At 45.0% G+C, this 19,793-nt stretch overlaps 1 protein-coding gene across 1 annotated transcript in view; it reads left to right on the top strand.

Moving 5' to 3' along the window:
* Positions 1-16,379, top strand: part of LOC138472632 (cysteine-rich motor neuron 1 protein-like) — a 59,414-nt gene extending 43,035 nt beyond the window's left edge. Inside the window, exon 5 of the mRNA XM_069610903.1 lies at positions 12,895-16,379. Coding sequence (XP_069467004.1) covers positions 12,895-13,001 — 107 coding nt within the window. The 3' untranslated portion in view covers positions 13,002-16,379. The remainder of the gene's footprint in view (positions 1-12,894) is intronic.
* Positions 16,380-19,793: the final 3,414 nt, after the last annotated feature.

The following is a 19,793-nucleotide window of genomic DNA, read 5'->3' as shown; positions in this document are numbered from 1 at the left end:
AGTGTCATATTTTAATTGAAGGACTGAGTTAGAATTGGGCGCTTTTCTCACTTCCTATATTACTACCCCGTGGCAAGTACTCCCTTTCTGAATTAGGGTAGCCAATCTGCACCACTCCCCTCTAGCTGCTACTAACATGCAATTAAGAAGTCTTTGGGACTTGAAAAGCTTACAAATTATGCCACTGGTGGCTGGTGATTCTTTTTTAACTGGGGGAGGGTGTGGGGGCTAAATGTTTTCCCCGAATATGTAGGAACAACTGCTCATAGCTAGGGTTCCCATATCAATCAAAAGGGGATTGGAGGGGCAGGGGGTGAAGGGGGTATTTTGTATTGGGTTAACATGTTGCATTTTATAGTACACATTCTGTAAAAAATTGAGTACAAAGTCCCAATGTTTGTATTGGTTTTATATGGTATGAAAAAATATAATAGATGCATATCACAGACAGCACAGGATCTCATTTGCCAACATATGTTTATGATTCCTTTCCCCACAATAAATGCCAGTTTAAAAAACATGTACATTCTGGCTGTGCCCGTACATGTCCATTGAAGTCACACCAATATATGCTAGTATTACTATATCAGAACCTACTCCTGTTGGCTTTGCCAGCCAGTACAAAATGCTATGCAACAGTGTGACAGTATATCCATTGTAGGCCAGTCCAACCATGTAATAACACTTATCATGTTTGCTTTACCCTTGATGCACAGTCGACAAATGTCAAGCAACAAAAGGATATATGACAAAACTGCACCAACAAAGGGGTCGGCAGTTCAAGAAAAAATAGGTAGTGGGGGTTGCACCCCTACTCATAGTTAGGCAAGTCCGTGGTGGAAACGAAGCACCCCGATAAACAATGGTATCTGGAACTACAAGTGAAGGGGCAAGCCCCCTGCCCACACAGAGGAGCCGCTACTGAATTATACCATCTTAGCGTATTTTCATCTAGCCCCAAACATTTTTAAGTTAGAAGCCATACAGCTGTTTATTTGAAAAAAATGACGTATTTCAAAACATGGTCGTTTTTTTTTTAAGTGATTGTGTGTGCTGAGTTTTTTTTGTGTGTAAATTGCACATCTATAATACAACGTTTGCATTTTGACAAGTAGTCAGTGACTAACAGTAGATGTGCTATTAACATGACTTGTCTGCAATTGTGGCGCGTTACAAAACTTCAAACAACATACGAAAAAGAGTTTTCTCTTTAACGTGTAACAACTTTAAGAGTTTGGTGATTTTTCATGAATAACAGTATCGTTTCAATTCTCGCAGATGGTACACCATTCACACGTGTCTTTGATGTTTCTGAATATTTGTATAATGTACCAATCACTCCCACTAGATGTCAGCAGGCGCACGGTAATGCAGCGATACTGTGTCGAGTAGATGATATCTGGTGTTTAAATTGGATCTTCTGGTAAAAATTAGGAGCACGAGGTAAGGCAGTTTTAGGGACGGGCATAAAAGGGTGCCAACTCTGTTTTATATTAAAATCAAAACTTCAATGAAAGGGCAGAATGAGTGACACATAGATTCGGAAAAAATGACTAGAAAGGGTCAGCGTGGAAAATGAGCGAAGCTGAGTTATCAAATCCTTTATAGTGTAAATATATAAAAATAAATGCATCATTAGAGGGTGGGTAACATGAGTTAGACATTAGTAGAAAGGGTGGGGCAGATGTACTTTAGCCATAATATTAAGAAATGAAATACATCAAGACAAGGAGTATTTTAAACCTTCGAAAAAGTCTAAATTAAAGCCGTGGCAATTTAAATAATACAAAACGTGTCTTTTTGAAGGTACATTTTTTATATTAAATTTTCCAACTTTGGATTAACATTTTTAGGTTTTCCATCTAACCACCTCGACAGGCGTCTGCAACTTGCAGCTTTTCAAAAGACCCCCAACATTAGGGGTCCACATGAAGGGTAACTGGGTTACCGCCACAATTACCGCTACTCCCAATCTTGAGCCTGGCGTCTTTAACCCAGCTCAGAGCTGGGGGTAAACACACTGGGAAAATGCCAATTTTCAGTGCAATTGCCACCAGCGGTTTCACCGCATGGTAATTGCAACGGAAATTCCCCATTTGGTCCATTGGACCCAATGGGGTGTAACTTTTAGCACCCAACCCATGATCCAGCGGTTATACAGGTGGGCGCTAATGCAAATAAAGTTAGGCGGTATCCCAGTTGGGTTACCGGCCAACTCGTGATGAGGCCCTGTGTGCGGAGTTAGGTCGCTTCTTTCTGGGGTATAACTCGTTCTAACAGAGTGTAGAGGTGCTCGCGGAGTAGTTCCTGGTTACTTTCCGGAACCCGATGAGCCGGCCGTGTCTGTCCTGGTGGTTCGCAGTAGTGGATCTCCAAGAGAGATCCTGTGGCTGGTGCAGAGTATGTTGTGTTTGCCCGGCTGGACGGTCCTTTTTCCAGAGGCTCTGTTGTGCTAAAACATGTGGCATCAATAAAGGAAATGTTCCCTTCAAACATGACTTTTTACCGCAAACATTAATGCAGATCACTCTCTCATTATTTATTTATTTTTTAAAATTTCAGTTTTATTAGTTTTTCAAAGGTAGAAGTTGGACAATCATTTACAAGCATTTTCCACCAAGTCAAATAAGAGTTTTCACAAAGAGAGCAACCATGTATAAAACATATAAAGCCTTTGCAGATCACATACATTTCCAATAGCATCATCCAAACCAATTATCTACACCCCGCCCCCTCCCCCCTATTCCCATATCGCCGTCTAGCGGGCTAGAAGAAACCAAATGTTACATCTGAACCATTCTCATATTTATAACATAGGACACATGAGCATAATATAACCTGTGAATTCGATATAGCAGACAACGTCAACCGTCGCGTAGAGTGTCTCTAAATGTAGTAACGCTTTGCACACATTCTTTTCATGTGACATATTTGGCACGAAATTCAGACCATGCATTCTCAACTGTGGTGCGATCCCCATGTAGGGCCGCAGTCAGATTGTCCATTCTATATATGTTCAGGGCAACACCCAACCACTCAGTTTTGGTAGGGAGCATGGCTCTCTTCCATACCATGGTGAGACAGGCTCTTGTGGCCATAAGGCGGCCTTGTATCATTTTGGGTGCTTTCATGGTCATGTCGTCCGTTGCAACCAGGCCGAACAGAATCAGCAGTGGTTGTTTCTCCCATTCATCATCATCTACTTCCTTGATCCAGCTGAGAACCTCTGACCAGTAAGCTTGGACAACCTCACATCCCCACCACATATGCCAATAGTCTGCTCGCTTCCCACAGCCCCTCCAGCAGTGTGGGCTTACCCCTTGATACATTTTATCCAGCCGGATCGGGTCATACTGCCATCTATACATCAACTTGACGGCATGTCATTTGTATTGGCAAGATATAGATGATTTCGCCGTTCGTCTACATATTTGTAGCCATAAGTTTTGTGAGATCTGCCTGCCCATATCTGATTCCCATCTGTTCTTGAGTGTGAGGGATGGTGTAATATCGACCTCAATCAACGCAGAGTACATTGCACTTATTAAACCTCTAGAGCTCGTACATGTGTCAAGAATTCTCTCGAATGGGGTGAGGTCCCTTTGTAACTGATCTTTCCATATCGCCCTTGTCATCACCCCCTTGAGTCTCAGGTAAAGGAAGACCGATAGCGGGCCTATGCCGAGTGCCTCCTGAAGCTCCTGAATAGGGATGAAGGTGCAATTTCTCCAGAGTTGACCAGCCCTTTCCAATCCCGCATCGTACCAGGTCTCAAAGCTCCCTGGGTCCGGGATTGCATCCCGGATCCCTAGTGACCAAAGGTGTCCCAACGGGGAGGGCCATGTCGTAACTCCCACCATTTTCTTGCCTGGCTTCATATTGCCCATATTGTTCCAATAATGGGGTGATTTTTGACGCTATTACGTAGTTGGGGCCCCGGAACCCATAGCCATTCACCCAAAATGAAAGGGCGGAGATGGTGATTGTCCAAGGCGATTGTGGTTCTGACTGCTGCCTGACGTGCGGAAAGAGGACACGCAGCTGGGCTGCCCTATAATATGTTTCTATGTCCGGGAGGCCTACCCCTGCATTGTCCTTTCGAAGCTGGAGCACAGATCTGGGGACTCTAGGCTTTTGATTTTGCCACAGGAAGGTTAAAAGGGTCTTTCTGGTATCCGTAAAGTATTCTTGGGGCATTTTGATGGGAAGCATTTGGAACAGGTAGAGTATTTTAGGGAGAATCCCCGTTTTTATTGCATTTAAACGGCCCAGCCAGGAGATGGTGAGTCTGGACCACCTTTGGATATCGTTTTGAAGGGCAAGTGATAGTGGGGGGAAGTTAGCCTCGTATAGGGAGTCCAAGTCACGAGTAACATTGATGTTTAGGGATTGGAGTGTGGAGAGGCTGACCTTTACTCCTAGGGGAGCAAAGCGTTCCGCCTCGGAATCTCTACTTTTATCAATTGGGAGGAGGATAGACTTTCCAGTGTTGATTTTCAGGCCGGCCAGTTCGCCATATTCTTCGATTATGTCGATCGCAGCTGGGACAGAATTTAGGGGATCAGTTAGATGTAATAAGATATCGTCAGCGTAGAGGCCTAGTTTATATTCACGATCACCCACTGTGATTCCCTTAACTTTACCATCATTCCTTAACTTCAGCACCAGCGGCTCAAGGGACAGCACAAATAATATTGCCGACAGTGGGCAGCCTTGCCTTGTTCCCCTTTCCAAGGGAAACCAATGTGAATAGCCTCCGTTCACTGCCACTGACGTTGTGGGAGATGTGTACAGTGCTTTGATGGCCCATTCCAAACCAAAATCCTTTCTAGGAAGTCCCATGACACCCTATGAAAGGCCTTCTCGGCATCCAGTGACAGAAGAGACGGATCTCCTCCCATTCCCTGTGCCTCATGAATTAAATGAAGTGTTTTCCTCATGGTATCCGAGCCCTGTCTCCCAATAACGAAGCCAACTTGATCAGAGTGTATTAGTCGAGGTAAATGCGTTTCAAGCCGGGCCACAATGACTCTAGCATATACTTTGGCATCAATGTTGAGAAGAGAGATGGGGCGATAAGAGCTACAATATTTGGGGTCTCTACCTTCCTTTGGAATGACAGCGAGAAGGGCCTGAGAGAAGGACGGTGGAGCTTGGCCTGTGTCAAAGATGTGGTTGAACAAGGATGTAAGGAAGGGGGCGATGAATGCGGAGAATGTCTTATAAAAAACGGGCGTGAAACCATCATCCCCAGGGGCCTTTCCCGTCTTTAGGGGTTTTATGGCTTCCGTAACTTCCTCTTCTGTGACTGGTGTATCTAAGGATTTGGCCTCCATGGATGTGAGTGTGGGGATCCGCACCTCTTTAAGGTATGTGTCAATACTTTCTAATGGAGGGGGGGTTGTATGTATATAAATCTTCATAAAAGAATGCAAATGCTTCTTGTATGCCTTCGGGGGATGTTACTATTGTGTCTGTGAGGGTGCCATCAGTCCTCTCGATGAGATCGGACCATCCCTCTGCCTTCTCTGCACGGAGACGAGCCACCAGGAGGGCGTCTGCTTTGTCACCCTTTTCATAATATTTTTGTTTGAGGTATTGTAGGGTTTGAGCTGTTTTGCCCACGATAAGTATTTTCAGCTCCTCTCTGAGCTGTTTAGCTTCGGCAATATACTTGGGTCTCTCACATGGGGAGGACTGTGCCAATGTTTGGGCTGTAGAGAGCTTCTCCCTAATATTCTTTTCTATCAGGGCACGTTCTCTTTTTTTTGGGGCCCCTTCCCTAATGAGCACCCCCCTCCAAGTGGCCTTGGCTGCCTCCCATACGGACGTCTTCCCAATCTCTCCTGTGTCATTGGTAGCAAAGAATTGCTCGATCTCAGTTTCAAGAGTTTCTTTGAAAGCCGAGTCAGCCCATAAGGAGTCGTTACACCTCCATTTAGTGTTCCGGGGGGCCAGGTCGTTCCAACATATATCCACCATAACCATGTCATGATCCGACCATGCCGTGGGGGTGTATATTCGCTGCGCGAAGTATTCGCAGGAGGCCATCAGAGAGGAAGATGTAGTCAATACGCGTGAGCGTGTCGTGAGGGAGGGAGTGAAAAGTAAAGCCTCTATCCGCTGGGTGCAAATGGCGCCAACTGTCAGTGAGGCCATATAGGTCAAGGGTTATTTTGATTTCAGCTTCATCTCGGGAGGTGGGTGGGTCATGTGCATCGGCTCTTGTCTGTCTATCCACAGAGCTATCCTTCCATGTATTAAAATCTTCACCTAGAGCTATGTGTCCCGTGGCCATGTTAAAACCCTTCTCAGTGATTTTGTGGAGGAACATAGTCTGCCCTTGGTTAGGTGCATAGAGCGTGGCAAGGGTGACAATTGTGCCTCAAATGTTTCCCACAACCACGAGAGCCCTTCCTTCCTTGTCTGACCAAGTCTCAAGAGTTGTCATCCGGAGGCCTCTGCGAATTAGAATCCCTACTCCCGCCTTTTTTGAGATACCAGAGCTCCAGTAGGAAGGGCCTACCTCGTGGGATGGAATCACCCTCTCCTCCCCCCTTGGGTATCGTGTTTCTTGGAGAAAAAGAATATCTACGTTTGACCTCTTGAATTCTCTGGCCACCATGGATCGTTTCGTGGGAGAGTTCAATCCCTTCACATTAAGTGTGCATATGCGTAATGTGTCATTAGAGAGTATAGGTGACATCTTGAGCGTTGTGTGAGTATTTAAGCGACCAAGTCGTCTGCATCATGGTCCATGTCGTGTTTGATAATGCAATGTATGCTTAATCTCTTGTGAATCGGGTCTCCGAGTCCTGAAGAGGCCAAGGGATGACCCTTCCAGTTCGTGCTTTGTCCCTTCATGGTCCCGTTTTGTGTTCTTCCACCCCCCAGGTCTATTTTCTGATGCATTATATGTCTTCTTCACAGCCCACCCTTCCCTCCGTGTCCTCCCCCTTCTCCCCCCCAACATTCAGCGTCCGACCCGTCCAGGTTAACATCACCCAGTCGGTCTCGGACCACCAATGGAAACCGTGAAACAAGCGGTCCTATCCTAATGTAAACATATTTAACAGTGAGCCCCCAACTGTGTGCTCATAACCCAACAAAAGCAACTTACAAGTATGAATTTTGACCCCCTTCTTAGGCATCGTTCCAGTGTCCGTTTTACCCCACATTTCCACCAGGGCACCCTAAACATGCAGGCCCCAATTTGTCGTTTGTGCAACAGAAATTAAACAATTAGATCTGAAGTCTGACCCTGGGGTCGGGTGCATCGTTGGCGCATGCTGAGCGTAAGTTCCCCCATCAGACATACCGAAAACCCTCCACTTTCTCCCGGGCGGTGCCCGAGTGCTCAGCTTCAGCCATACCACTCACCCCATTGTTCCTTTGCCTTGTGCGGCTTGACGTGACAGTCTGGAATCCGGGTTAATGCTCCATATCCTGTGAATTGTTCATTCTCCAGAATTTTCTGGATCCCTGAATCCTCCTGCACCACGGGCCCTTATTGCGCCACTCACCCTCCCCTCCTTTTGACTCAGCAAGGGAGGATCCTTCTCCCTGGGGACCCAACAGGTCCGCTATACAGTCCGCAATGTCCTTTTCCGAAACAAGTTTCATTGTCGAGGCCTCCCACTCAAAGGTGAGTGAGAACGGATAACCCCACCGATACCTGACACCTTTGTCCTTCAGCATCTTTGTAATTGGAGAGCACTTCTTCCTCATTGCCAACATAATTTATGATAAGTCTTGATAGAGTGAAATATTCGCTTCGCCCAGTGAAAGTTGTGAAGCGTGTCTGGCCTTTTCTAGGATCCTAGCTCTGTCCACATAATTGTGAAAACGAGCTAGGACTGATCTCGGGCCTCCTGGTCTGCCTCCAGCTCTATGGATGCGGTCAATTTTGGGTTCGTCCACTGATTCATCCCTAAAGAGGAGCTTCAGAATGGTATGCAGGGTTTGTTTTAAGTCCAAGTCGGTTTCGCCTTCTTTTTCGGGAACGCCGAACACACGTATGTTGTTACGGCGCTCTCTGTTTTCGGGATCATCAACCTTTAGGCGTATTTCCTCTCCCCTGTGTTCTATTTCTGCAATGCGGTAGTCCATTTGGGCCTCCAACGTGTTCAGAGAGGTTTGGTTATGCTCGACTTGTTCCAGCCTGTCTTCCGTTTTGTCCATTCTTTGTGTAATTTTGTCAATTTTGCTGCCTATATCTGCTCTCATGCTTCTCATCTCGGTAAGCAGGTCAGCAACATCCGCCTTGGTGGCAGCAGCATCAGACCCTGCAGTCCACATCTTGGACTCGGTGGGTGACTTCAGGGATTCGTGGGTTGGTGTAAACTTATATTTCGCCAGTTTGCCCTTAAGGTCCATGGATGGCGGGACCTCAGTGGTGAGGTGTGTGGGTCTCAGCTATACATGGAAAGATTGCCCCGCCAGAATGGTCAATCGAGAAGTATACGCTTGTATCTACGAGCTTTGTCCTCCGGTGGCGAAGTGTGATGGGAGAATGTTATTAAAAGCTCCGATAACAGATAGCCTCTCTCATGTGACTAAGTGCTTTTTGGTTCTTCTTGTTTCTGCTTTATTCGAATGAGGAGTTTCCTGTATTGTAGGACATAAAAAGGCTCCGGGAGGGTTCCCAAGGGAGAGAGACATCAGTTTTAGGCCTGCGCAGCCCACACCAGGCGGAGTGCTGGAGTACTGTTCCTGGGTCTGGTAAGCTTAGGAGTATGCGTGGGATCCGAGGAGGGCACACGCCCTGCCAGACAGGGGCCCACCCCTCAGACCTTTGTAGCCTGGGTAAGATCTTCTAGCGCCCTTTATTGTACCCAAGGCTCAGTGGCTTGCTCAATCTCTCCGGGGTCCAGGTGCTCCGTGCAACCCTCCAGCCAGGTTGAGACCCAGGAGAGGACCCGCCGCCCTCTCTGTTCGTGATGCAGGAGGAGAGTCTACTTGTGAAGAGCTGCCGGGACAACTTCAGCGGATGGGCCGGAGGAGCCGGTGCTGCGCTGCCGCGGGGCAAGGGTGGTTCTATGCTACGTGGGAGCATGTAGACTCCATGCGCACGTCTCCGTCTAACGTGACCGGAGTACGCGCCCGTGTTGGAAATGACAGTGGAGACTGCGTAAACTGGGCCTGCTCCACAGCAGTCCTCCCACGGGTGCACCTGATGCTCGAGCGGCCCCCCTCCGGGTCCCCGGCTCTCGGAAGTGTGCATGTACTTGTCGATGGGCCCTGGCAGCGGTGTGCGTCGCTGAATTCTCCCTGGTTCCGCCCGTATCACGGCTCCGCGATCGCTGGAGGGCGCGGCGGGAGCTCGCAGGCCTGCTCTGCCTTCGCGCGCCCAAACATGCAGAGGGGTTTTTCTCCACGAAAAAAGCTCTATTTCAATCCAGGTTTTCTCCCAGTGTCTCCCATTATTTTTAAGGTTTACTATGCACTGCCTCGTACCCATGAAGCACTAATTCCATAATTCCTTTGGCGATCGTTTACCTACCTTTTGGAACTGAAACAATAAAAAAAATGGAAATGTAATTGGTAATGACATCTATAATTAAAAGAATAAACGGATTGATGTACCACCATGGGACGCGGTTACATGACCAGACCGATTTAAGTGCCTAACTTTGGCCACAAGAGCTTGCCCTGTTTCAATTTTCGCGTAAAGCTGTGCACAATAATACTCTACTACAGTACTCAAGTCCTCATGCAACTATGAACCCATCCTCCTCAACGGTTGGCCAACAGTAAGCAGAACGGTCTACTCCTACCACAATGGGGAGATAGATTAATAATTGAATTGAGCCCCCTAATTTGTTGCACCTGGATGGCAGTCCTGCAGGTTGTGGACAGTTCCAGTGATGGCAACAGCAGAAGCCAGCAGCCCAATCATGACAAACAGCCCTAGCATTTCACTCTGTATACCCATAGGTTAGACCTGCCGCGCATGATTGCCTTGTTTGCCTTGCACCCACTAATGTACAGTCAAGTGGCCTGTGTCTGGAAGTCAACCTCTTTCAAATAGTCGCCTATACATACTCTACAGATTAAAGTAAATCTTGGTTCCACCTTCCTAGGCATGAAAGAAAAATCAATGGGCGGTCCCAACGACTTGGATTAATGGGTGGACAAACATGTTCAGCAACTACTATGTGACGAGAACCCCTCCATTGACACTCTCTGAAGCGTGAATCGCCCAGATTAATGATGGAAGATTATATGAGCACTATAAAAATAGACATAATGATAGAATACATTGCAGAGGGGCTTCTAGGTGTGTGAGGGGATGAACAACAGGGTAGATGTTCAGTGTCCGGTAGAAGACAAATATGAGCAGTTAATGCCCTTATTCCGAGCTTTCTGATTGGCAAAAAAGCCCAACTGATGTGCTAATTTACTATTTCATGTGCAAGTACTTAAAAATTTAGGGTCAGTGCATAATTTAGCTGCACTTGGTTTAAATACATTTCTGCAAATCTGTTCCAAGCGCAATGGCACTTTTTAAGCTTTGTTGTAGTATTGCAATTCTTCAAATATGTCCTTCAGGTGTTCAATAGTAACAGCCGCCAGCACTTGTTTAGTCTGTGATGAGATATATCGCAGTACTAGATGTTTTCTGTGAAGTCAGCATGTTAATGGAGCATCCAAAACAAGTCACCACCATTGTCAATCCATTCTATTAGGTGTGGAGTTGTATGATTTAAGAGTTGGCCGAACATCTGAGGTACCTTTATCTAAGACCGATACTCTGGGAAACAGGGGTAAGAGGTACTAGGACAGTAATGTTATTCCTGAGACAATGTACTTCACCACATGTAGTCTTTGCGGTTGCAATGTACACCCACAGATCATGGCTATTAAGAAAGAAGATGTTAAATCACACAGCAGTGGAAGCAGGTAGTCAATGTTAAGGCCAGAGGCTGTGAGCTGGGCTCTCCTCTGAGCTATGAAATTAAAGAAAGCCAGTCCATTAGATATGAATGTTACATCGAAAATGGGGCATTTCTGAGAGTTGAAAGGTGCTTAATGATTAAAACTGGAGGATTATTATGTTACCAATGTTTTATTACGAGTATTGGACATTTTATGTTATCAATTTTAGTCATTGTATACATATATTTTATTTTCTTGATTTTTTATTGTATACTGTACGTGTTGACTTGAAGATTTTATATTGAATAAAAGTTTATTCACTGACAAATATGATCTTACAACATTTAAAATAAAATAAACAAAAGACGTCTCTGAACATAACCCCAGAAGTCACAGTGATCAGCGTTCAGAATGCTAGTGAGGAAACCCCAATACCACCCACAAGCTTGGATCCTAGCGTTCTTCCTACTCTGTGCTGCCAGGACTGACTCTGATCCCTCAGACCTTGGTAAACATGTCTCCCAGAATGCATCATTCTGCTCGACACTTCCTGTAATGCTGTAAAAGGTTGTCAAGTTGTGGACTTCTTTCACACACTGCATTAGCATGTATTACATTGCTTAGGAGACCTAAAGAAACAGAACAAGGCTCTGACACAGTAACTAGGAAGAAGCGGGAAGAGTACATTGACAGAGCGAAGGATTGACGACATGTCAGCAGACCACAAATAAAAAGAGAGCGTGTGAAAGTGGGAGTGAAGAAAAGAAGGTGCCTCATGAAAGGAAACTAGCGAGTGGAGAAAGGAAGCTGGATGGCAGAGAATAGAGAGTGGAGGAAGGAGAGTGCATAAAGAGTAGAGAGAGAGAACGAAGAGTGCGGATGGGGGTTGGGAGGTTGTAGTGAGAGTGGTGAGAGAAAGGAGAATTTAGAGAGAACGGCGAGAGAGGAGTGGAGGAAAAAAAAGAGCACAAAACCCGTTGGATGGGGGAGTGGAAAGAGAAGAGCAGAGAAAGAAGGAATGAAATGAGGGGGGATACATGAGGTAAGACGAGAAAGGGAAATTTGAGAGAGAGATAACAGATTGAGAAATCTGACAAGAGGTAGGAGAGAGAGGAAGGAGAAATTAATGGGGACAGAAAAGTCGAATGAGACTAAACATCCTATATATGTTGGGCTATCAATGACTGCAGAGCACTAAGCCGTTAATACATTCACACACGCCTCTGCTACTTTACAAACTCATGCTTTTGTAATATTTTCCTAGTAGACTTAAAATGTAGGTATTGATGGAGAGATGAAGAAGTAGTTTACACAATGGGTCTCATGAGTTTGGCGGTATATCGCTGGTAAACCCACTAAAATACTGTAGAGTTTGCTGTTTTTTAGAGGTAAGGTGTATGATTTACATCCAGCATTTTATTGGAGGAAAATCTCCCGCCTTACCATCAAACCTGTAGTATGGCGTTGCGCTAATGTAGCATTAGCACTGTTTTTAAAACACTGCATTACTCATACTGAGGCACAATAACTAAAAGAACAAGTGAAAAAGAGGGGTGTAGTAACCAAGATTAAAACACTATCTGTCACAGACATGGTACATGGTCTGCGCCCTGATTTATTACGCAGGGAGGTAGATGAACGTATTAAGAAAGAAGTCTGGGACCGTCTAGATATTGTGGACTATGACTCCATTGCTCCCTCACCTTTGTCTGCTAGATGGAGCTGATGGGAGTCATAGTCCAAAACAACTGGAGAGCTAAAGCTTGCAGACGCTCCTCACTTATGCATGAATATCTACACTGAATCTGTGTCTTTGAGGACAATTTTCGATTTCATTTGGATTGATTCGTCCTTTTAACTTGTACTATCAACACACTACCGTATTTTGGGATTGCTATGCGGAGTGTCATATGTTTGTGGAGTACTTAATTGTAGCAACGCTTGGAGTTCTTTTGTTGCAATTCTTTGAGTATATGTCCACCAATGTTCAAGTCTTTCAATATGTTCCCTTTGCAGACGCCAAAAGTGAACGAGGCAGGGAAAACACCATTGGCCGAAGGAGAAGACTGCACCCCTGGTTTCCTCACATCGAGAAAACAAACCGAGCTGGAATAAAGGAGTGAGAAGTTGAGGAACATTTGAGAGACACAATAAGATAAAGGGATATTGAGATTGGACAACATATTCTTCATTGGCCTCAATATCACGCAGTGCTTGGTTCAGGGCATACACTTACATGATACTAGGTTTTGTTCCAAAAACCTATTGTTATAGCCAAGAATTTTGAATGATAGTTTACTTGAAGACATTTCCTTACAGGCTGATTACTCATGCAATGATTGGAATTTATTTTAAGTGCATAATGGCAAACAGCGATTGCATGATGTGAAAATTAACAAACAAACTAATGGATTAGTAGACGACTATAGGGCATCTATAAAAGTCAAGTCACCTCAAGCTGCCACTGCTTCTATTGGGTGGGCAAGGCCACCTTTCCGGTTCAAGATCCAAGTCCATGGTTCAGTCTCTGTTATGCGCTTGCCGATGTAGGCCAACTCCACATGATCTTCCAAACAATTCTAGCTCATTGACTGACCGAGTTTTATATAATCCAGACCGATGGTTGGTATAACTACAGTAATAATGTCTAAGAATAATTTGCATAGAATGCACTTTGTTGGCGTTTGCTTGCATATTTGATGACCATTTTGAAAACCCAACTGGATCTCACTCTTTAGAGGGTTGACCATGCCAGTCCTTCTAAAGCTAATCACTCTAAAGTGCATCAGTTATTTAAATGATACACAACTTCTGCTTCCGTCTGTTGCTGCAACCTGGTCTTTTGCCCCAGCAGACCAAGCACCTGATGTGGCCCCACGATGGGCAACAACAAGAAGGTAGATTTTCCCTAAACATTTCACAACAAAATTGTACCCTACTACTCGACCCCCTCACAGAATGTTTCGATCGCAAAATGTGCTCTCCCTTTATACATATCGGGTGCTAAACACTCTGTGAACAAAGGATTGGGCTAAAATAAAAGTAGCATTCAAAGGTTGAGGGTGAAGAGTACTGCCCTCATCTTACGGTTGTACGTTTTGAAAATGATGGGTTCACGCTTTTGCGAACATCCAACTAATTAATAATGAAAAAGTAAACAAATTGTATGAATTCTAGAAGGAAAGGCAGTTGTTGGAGGTGTTATATAAATTTAGAAGAAAGCGTACAGGAAGATCACATCACGAGAAGATTACAGCGAGCGAGATTTCGCTGCACAGAATCCGTTGCTGGCAGGGATCACATCATACGAATCTACTGCATTCTATTCAAATCAATAAGGCAATGTTGGCAGCTATTACAGCTCCTGCCACACACATTTATACCTGGAAAAGATCACAACAGATTCCCTGCATGATGTGTTGAAAGGGCTGGGCAGATCCGTGGCTTCTACAGTACGGATTTGGTGACTCCCTTATACAACTCTACCAGACTTGGGCTGGATCAAAATTAATTGAAAGAGCTGTGGGTGTGCTAATTGTCATGCCGTGTGTGTATCGGAGTCTGTTATTTTGAAGTTGATAATTATTTTTCCTCCACCACCAGACTTTCTATAAATCAGAACATTTTCTCTAACACGTCTTAATCTCTTCAGATTTGATCTAGAATCACCCCATGGGCACTTGTGTTTCTGTTAATTCTCTGTTGCGCGCCTGTTTCAAACTATACAAAGATGGTTCCCTCATCATAAGGATTCCTATGCAGATCTTCTGGCAGCCATTCTCTAGATGGGCCACACTTTTTTCGCTGTACAGGATGGCATATTCAAATTGGGACCTCATCGCTGTGGTACAATAACTTCCTTCCTATACTAAGACTGTGCACCCCAACATTCCCCTGCATTCTGGGTTGCCTGTCACATTCTTTGGAAACTTCAAGGTTCTTGGATAAAACCCCCTTTAAAATGCAACATTACTCTAGGTATCTTTAGTTCAAGCCAAACACCCTGAGTATCTCTAGAAGACTCTGCAAATAAGACAAGAACCCACTTTTAAAGCCCTCAAAGTGGTCAACAGAGCTATTTCCAGACAACGCTTCTCACAGCCGTGCCGTATGTTTTGCATATACCCATCCAGCCCACCAGCATCACCATAGCTCTACAAACTCCAATGTCTCATCAACCAGCCTCTCGGCCACAGACACCTGTCTCTGTGTGAGTCCACCTATAGAACTGAAAGCCTAAAGACCAACTCTCGCCTAAATCACCAAGGCCATACCGTTCTGCTAAGGCTCGTCTTCATGTTAGAGGTACAGATGGTTTGGTTCATTTGTGTGCTCAATAAACTGCAAATTCCTTTTGGTTGAGTGCGATTCCCCCTTTCCAACGGCCTCCAGCAAGAGGCAACAGAGCATTGTCATCTTTCTCCTTAAGCTTTCCAAAAAATGTGCTGAATTCTCCTGTAAAGTATGAGGGCTTTTCCAAATGTATTACCTCCATCATTTTTTTTTTTAAAGGAAAGCTATTTTACCAATTTTCTTTCAAAACAAATACCTGTTTTTTTTCTACTAACTCATGCAAATGCCCACTATTTCCATAGCAGCCCTTGTTGACATGGCTCTCATTTCTGTAAACTGGGGTTCCTGCAATCCACACAGTAACATAAAAGGCGTTCCAACTCTGAAGATGGATTAGACGGGGCTGCATGAATAATGGGTATTATTATTGGCCAACTTGATGGTTCTCATTTCATTTATTTTTTAATGTATTGTTTAAAGCGTGGACCTAGCTCGAGAGCAGCGGAGCGCCGTTCAGAGTGTGGGCAGCCGGCATTTGGACTGGCATCTTTTAACAGTAGCGCAGGACTGTGAGGTCATTTTATCAGCCTCAGAAAGATGAAAGGCTGGGATGGTCTTACTGTGCTCACCAGATCTCTGCAGATGGCCACTCAACCCACTGAGCACCCTTGTTTCTCGTTCATGTCTACTAGACCCTGTACTTGACAAAAGTTTCCAATTGTCCTTTGTCTGAAGCCTAGATGATAAAGAAGTGATTAACGTCTGTCGAATCACCTGATTAATTTATGTAACAGAAATTTGCTATAATTTACTTGAATAAAATGCAGGATAAATGACTTATTCCAAAGGACATGTACTAAACGTGATGTAGCTGTCATTGTTCTGTAAATAACTGGGCTGGTTGCAAATGTACAGTTTCTTGCCGCCAGAAGGGCCGGTTAGCCCGACTACATTATACCACATGTGGTAACAAATATGACCAAATGTCAGCTTCTTTATTTCAGGCGTCTACTGCAGCCTTTGATACTGTAGTTCTGCAGTATTTATTTTAAAGGTTGACTACTATGTTGTGCCAGGCCTTTTCCAATATTTATTTTTAAGAAAACAAATGCATTTTCTTATTAACCTGTACATATTTTCCCACAATACCTGTGTAAAGGTGGAGTTATTCTTTGTATTGAAGTGAATAAAAATACAATAGAAGAACACCTTTGAGTTTGCATGGTACTTTCTCTCTGTGTAGTTGAGCGAACAATGTTTATTGCATTCTATAAAGTTGAAGGTTCATGTAAATCGCAGAGAGGGGCGGGGGAGAGAACAACATACATTGGCAATTATGTGCAAGCAGTCCGCTACGTGCTTTTTGGTCGCTGTTGAATGATGGCGAAACTGTATCCCGGAAAATCGGCCAGACCAAGGATTCCATGTTAGAATAACACCATCATTCAACATGGAATGTACGAGCACCTGGAGACGGCCCCTGGGTGGTAGCGGTGCACAGTATAAATCAACATATCCTAACCTAACATGTCCCCCCCGTCCAGTGTCATGTAAGTGCTAAAAGCAGATGGATTCCATGGAAATCCATAGGGATTCCATGGGAATCCATAGTACTGTCCACCTGCATCAAGATCCTGTCGCAGATGCTGGTGGATTTCCATGGTGAGGCGAATAGGGGGGTGGGGTCAGAAGGGCAAATTGCAGTTTGTGCCCTCACTCCACTATGCAACTTCTCTAAAATGAGGCGGATCGTAGAAGGCCTGCATGCAATATTTGCACATGCTTTTGCACATGATTTTATAATAAAATGTGTTAAAAATTAGTCCCAATATGTATTGCCTTTAAGGACAACAGGAGGTGTGAAAAATCCAAACAGCAGCTCCAAGAGACGCTTGAACAAACATTTGATAATTGAACATACGTTTCAGGCAGGGAATCTCTAAGAAAAGATAGTTATAGACCACCAAATATGGGGCACAAGTGACAATTGTGCCCTTCAATTTATGTATACAACGACCCTCGTATTGCAAGGCTGATATGCTGTCTCCTCCCCCATGGATTTAGTTTAGAAATCTGCTTGGGCTTGTTCGAGGGAATTCGCTCTATGCACTCCAGCGCTGTCAGTAGTTCTTTGGAATGGAGTGTTCTGGACTGTATGTAGGCTATAGTGGTTCCTAAATCCTTTAGATTGTCCAATGAGGAAAACAAAACTATTCCAATGTTAATAATTAACCTTTGTAGATCCAGCTCCAGGGCTCCAAGAGGTGTTATGGGCTCTGAAGACTGAGTTAAAGGCCCAAGCACAGCGATGGCATTTTACAACGTATACTGGTCCATAATTCACGATATGGCCTGATGGCATGGTCTACACAGCTATTAGTGCACCCCTCATGGGTTATAATGAGGAAAAACATCAAAGAAAAATCATATTGAAATTAAAAAAAATAATTAAGGAGTAATTGAACATTATGTCAGCAGGTGGAGCTATTGCTATGTTTTGTGTGCTCCCCTGCCAGTCTTCTCATGCAAACGGTCTTTTATGGTGTATTTTTCCTGAAGAGCCAACCTTATGGTCGTCATTACGGCCTGCGTGGAGAGCAGTGTCAGCACAGTGACGTGCAGCCTTTCGGGATATCACTATATCACAGAAGCACGCGCAACAGTGTGATAAGGAATGGACTGGGGCACACATTGCTCCGGTGCAAATAGGCATTGAAATAAGTTTTCTTGCACTAAGACCATTTTTGCCCCAGTGCCTGTTACACTGGTGCTAAGTTTCTGCAATACTACCTCTTCTGTAATAATCAAAAACACATGAAACGTCTGCCAAACTCAAAAGTGCATACTGAACTGCATGAGGTAAATCACACACACCTGTAATCCAAGAACTAGGAGGCCAACAGCATGCAGCAACAACCATGTCTGGCAGAAAAAGCTCCCAGGCATGAACATTACCCTAATTCATCATGATATGATATGGCATTTATAATGCGCGTATACACAAGTGTTTCAAGGCGCGACACGGCAAGGGGCGGGGTAACAGAGGGAAGACAGAGACATCGATCCTACTAGGCCAGGTGACATTGAGATCGCGCAAGTGCATGAATTACAACATGGCAATAGCACGTTGGAGCGTGAAAGGTAATACAACCAAATCATGGACAGACATGTTTACATTGAATGTACCTTCAGTCACCCCTCATGTCATCTGCAGTACTAAAACTGCCCCCCACCTTCCTGATGCCAGGAAGCAGCGGTATCAATGCCCATCTGATGTGCTTCACAATCAGCAAGGCATGCCCGCACCAAGCACATTGCACGGCAGGATTACACCACAGGGGTCCCTGCAGGCAAAGGCACACCACCATATGATATGATATTTATAACGCGCTTAATACCCAGAGGTTTACCAAGTGCGGACCCTGGGATCGAACCTGTGCTGTGCCGTGTCGTCTTGCTTCTAAGGCTAGCACGTTGCCCCTGAGCTATCCTCCCGAGCAACCATAGCTGCTCATCCCTTGTGAACATAGCAAACCAAAGCAGCCTAGGATTCAGCCACACAATGACAACATATGCACACTCTTCCTGCAATGTTGGCCCAGAAGACATGCACACGCCTCCTAAACAAATATGCATCAAAATAAAGACAGACCACTTTTTAAGAGGGGGAAACGTATAAATGAAGAATACAAGAGGGCCATGGAAGGTGAATGGCACGTGGGCAAATGGGAAAGGGGCAGTTGCTAAAATATGGGTTTGGTGAAGCTCAGTGGGGAAAGGAGGCATGCCGTGGAGGGGGGCACAATATGTACATGAGCGACGAATGCCCAACACAAACGTCCTTAAGGCCAGGAATGCCAAAACAATCGAATGTGGTTTACACAAGGCTGGACCTGCCTGAACATAGGAGCTTACTGGGACAGTCCACCCTCTTCCTTTTCTTCCATCTCCTCCTGCGCCTCTCACTCCCTCCTCTCTCTCCCCCTCCTGCCTCATGCTCTCCTGCTTCACCGCCTCCAACCACGCATTCCCCTCCATCTCCCACTCCTTCTCCTTCTTCTTATTCCTCTCTGGCAAAGGTCTGGCAAGAGGCGCTGCTAAACACCGCCCTCGCGTGGCCGGAGAGTCACATGAATCACGGACAGCAATTATTGGTGCCTATTTCTTTGTCTTCCTAATGGAATTAAGCACATGGATGGTACTTTTGGTAAAGAGTGATGAGCTTTAAAATAATTCAGTGATTCAAGTGGAAACGGATTTTGTTGGCTATCACTTTTAGTGCACAGTTCCCTCATGGACATTATGATCCATGGTGTTGTGTGCATGCAGCTATGTGTGTTATTTGTTGATCTTGTGCCATTCTACCCAGCACCTGGTGGGTGGTTTTCTCATTGGTAAGTGTTGTGGGGTGGGTTTGTTATGGTGTATGCACGATCAGGTCTAAGTCAGCTCTAGCTCATTAAAAGGGACGCTCTTAATGTGCAGAGCTGGGCGTGTCAGGATGCTGTGTCGGGTGTTCTGGCTAATTCTGTTCACATCACTGACATTCAACTGAGAGCTGAAGGGGTCACCAGACGGAGATGAGGGGTTTAGGAAAAGAAGGACGATCCTCGCACCTTTGT

The sequence above is a fragment of the Ambystoma mexicanum genome, chromosome 8 (genome assembly GCF_040938575.1).
Source record: "Ambystoma mexicanum isolate Mex_15411 chromosome 8, UKY_AmexF1_1, whole genome shotgun sequence".
In the NCBI taxonomy this organism is placed as follows: domain Eukaryota; kingdom Metazoa; phylum Chordata; class Amphibia; order Caudata; family Ambystomatidae; genus Ambystoma; species Ambystoma mexicanum.
Note: the sequence above shows the minus strand (reverse complement) of the source record. Positions and strands in the feature narration are given on the sequence as shown.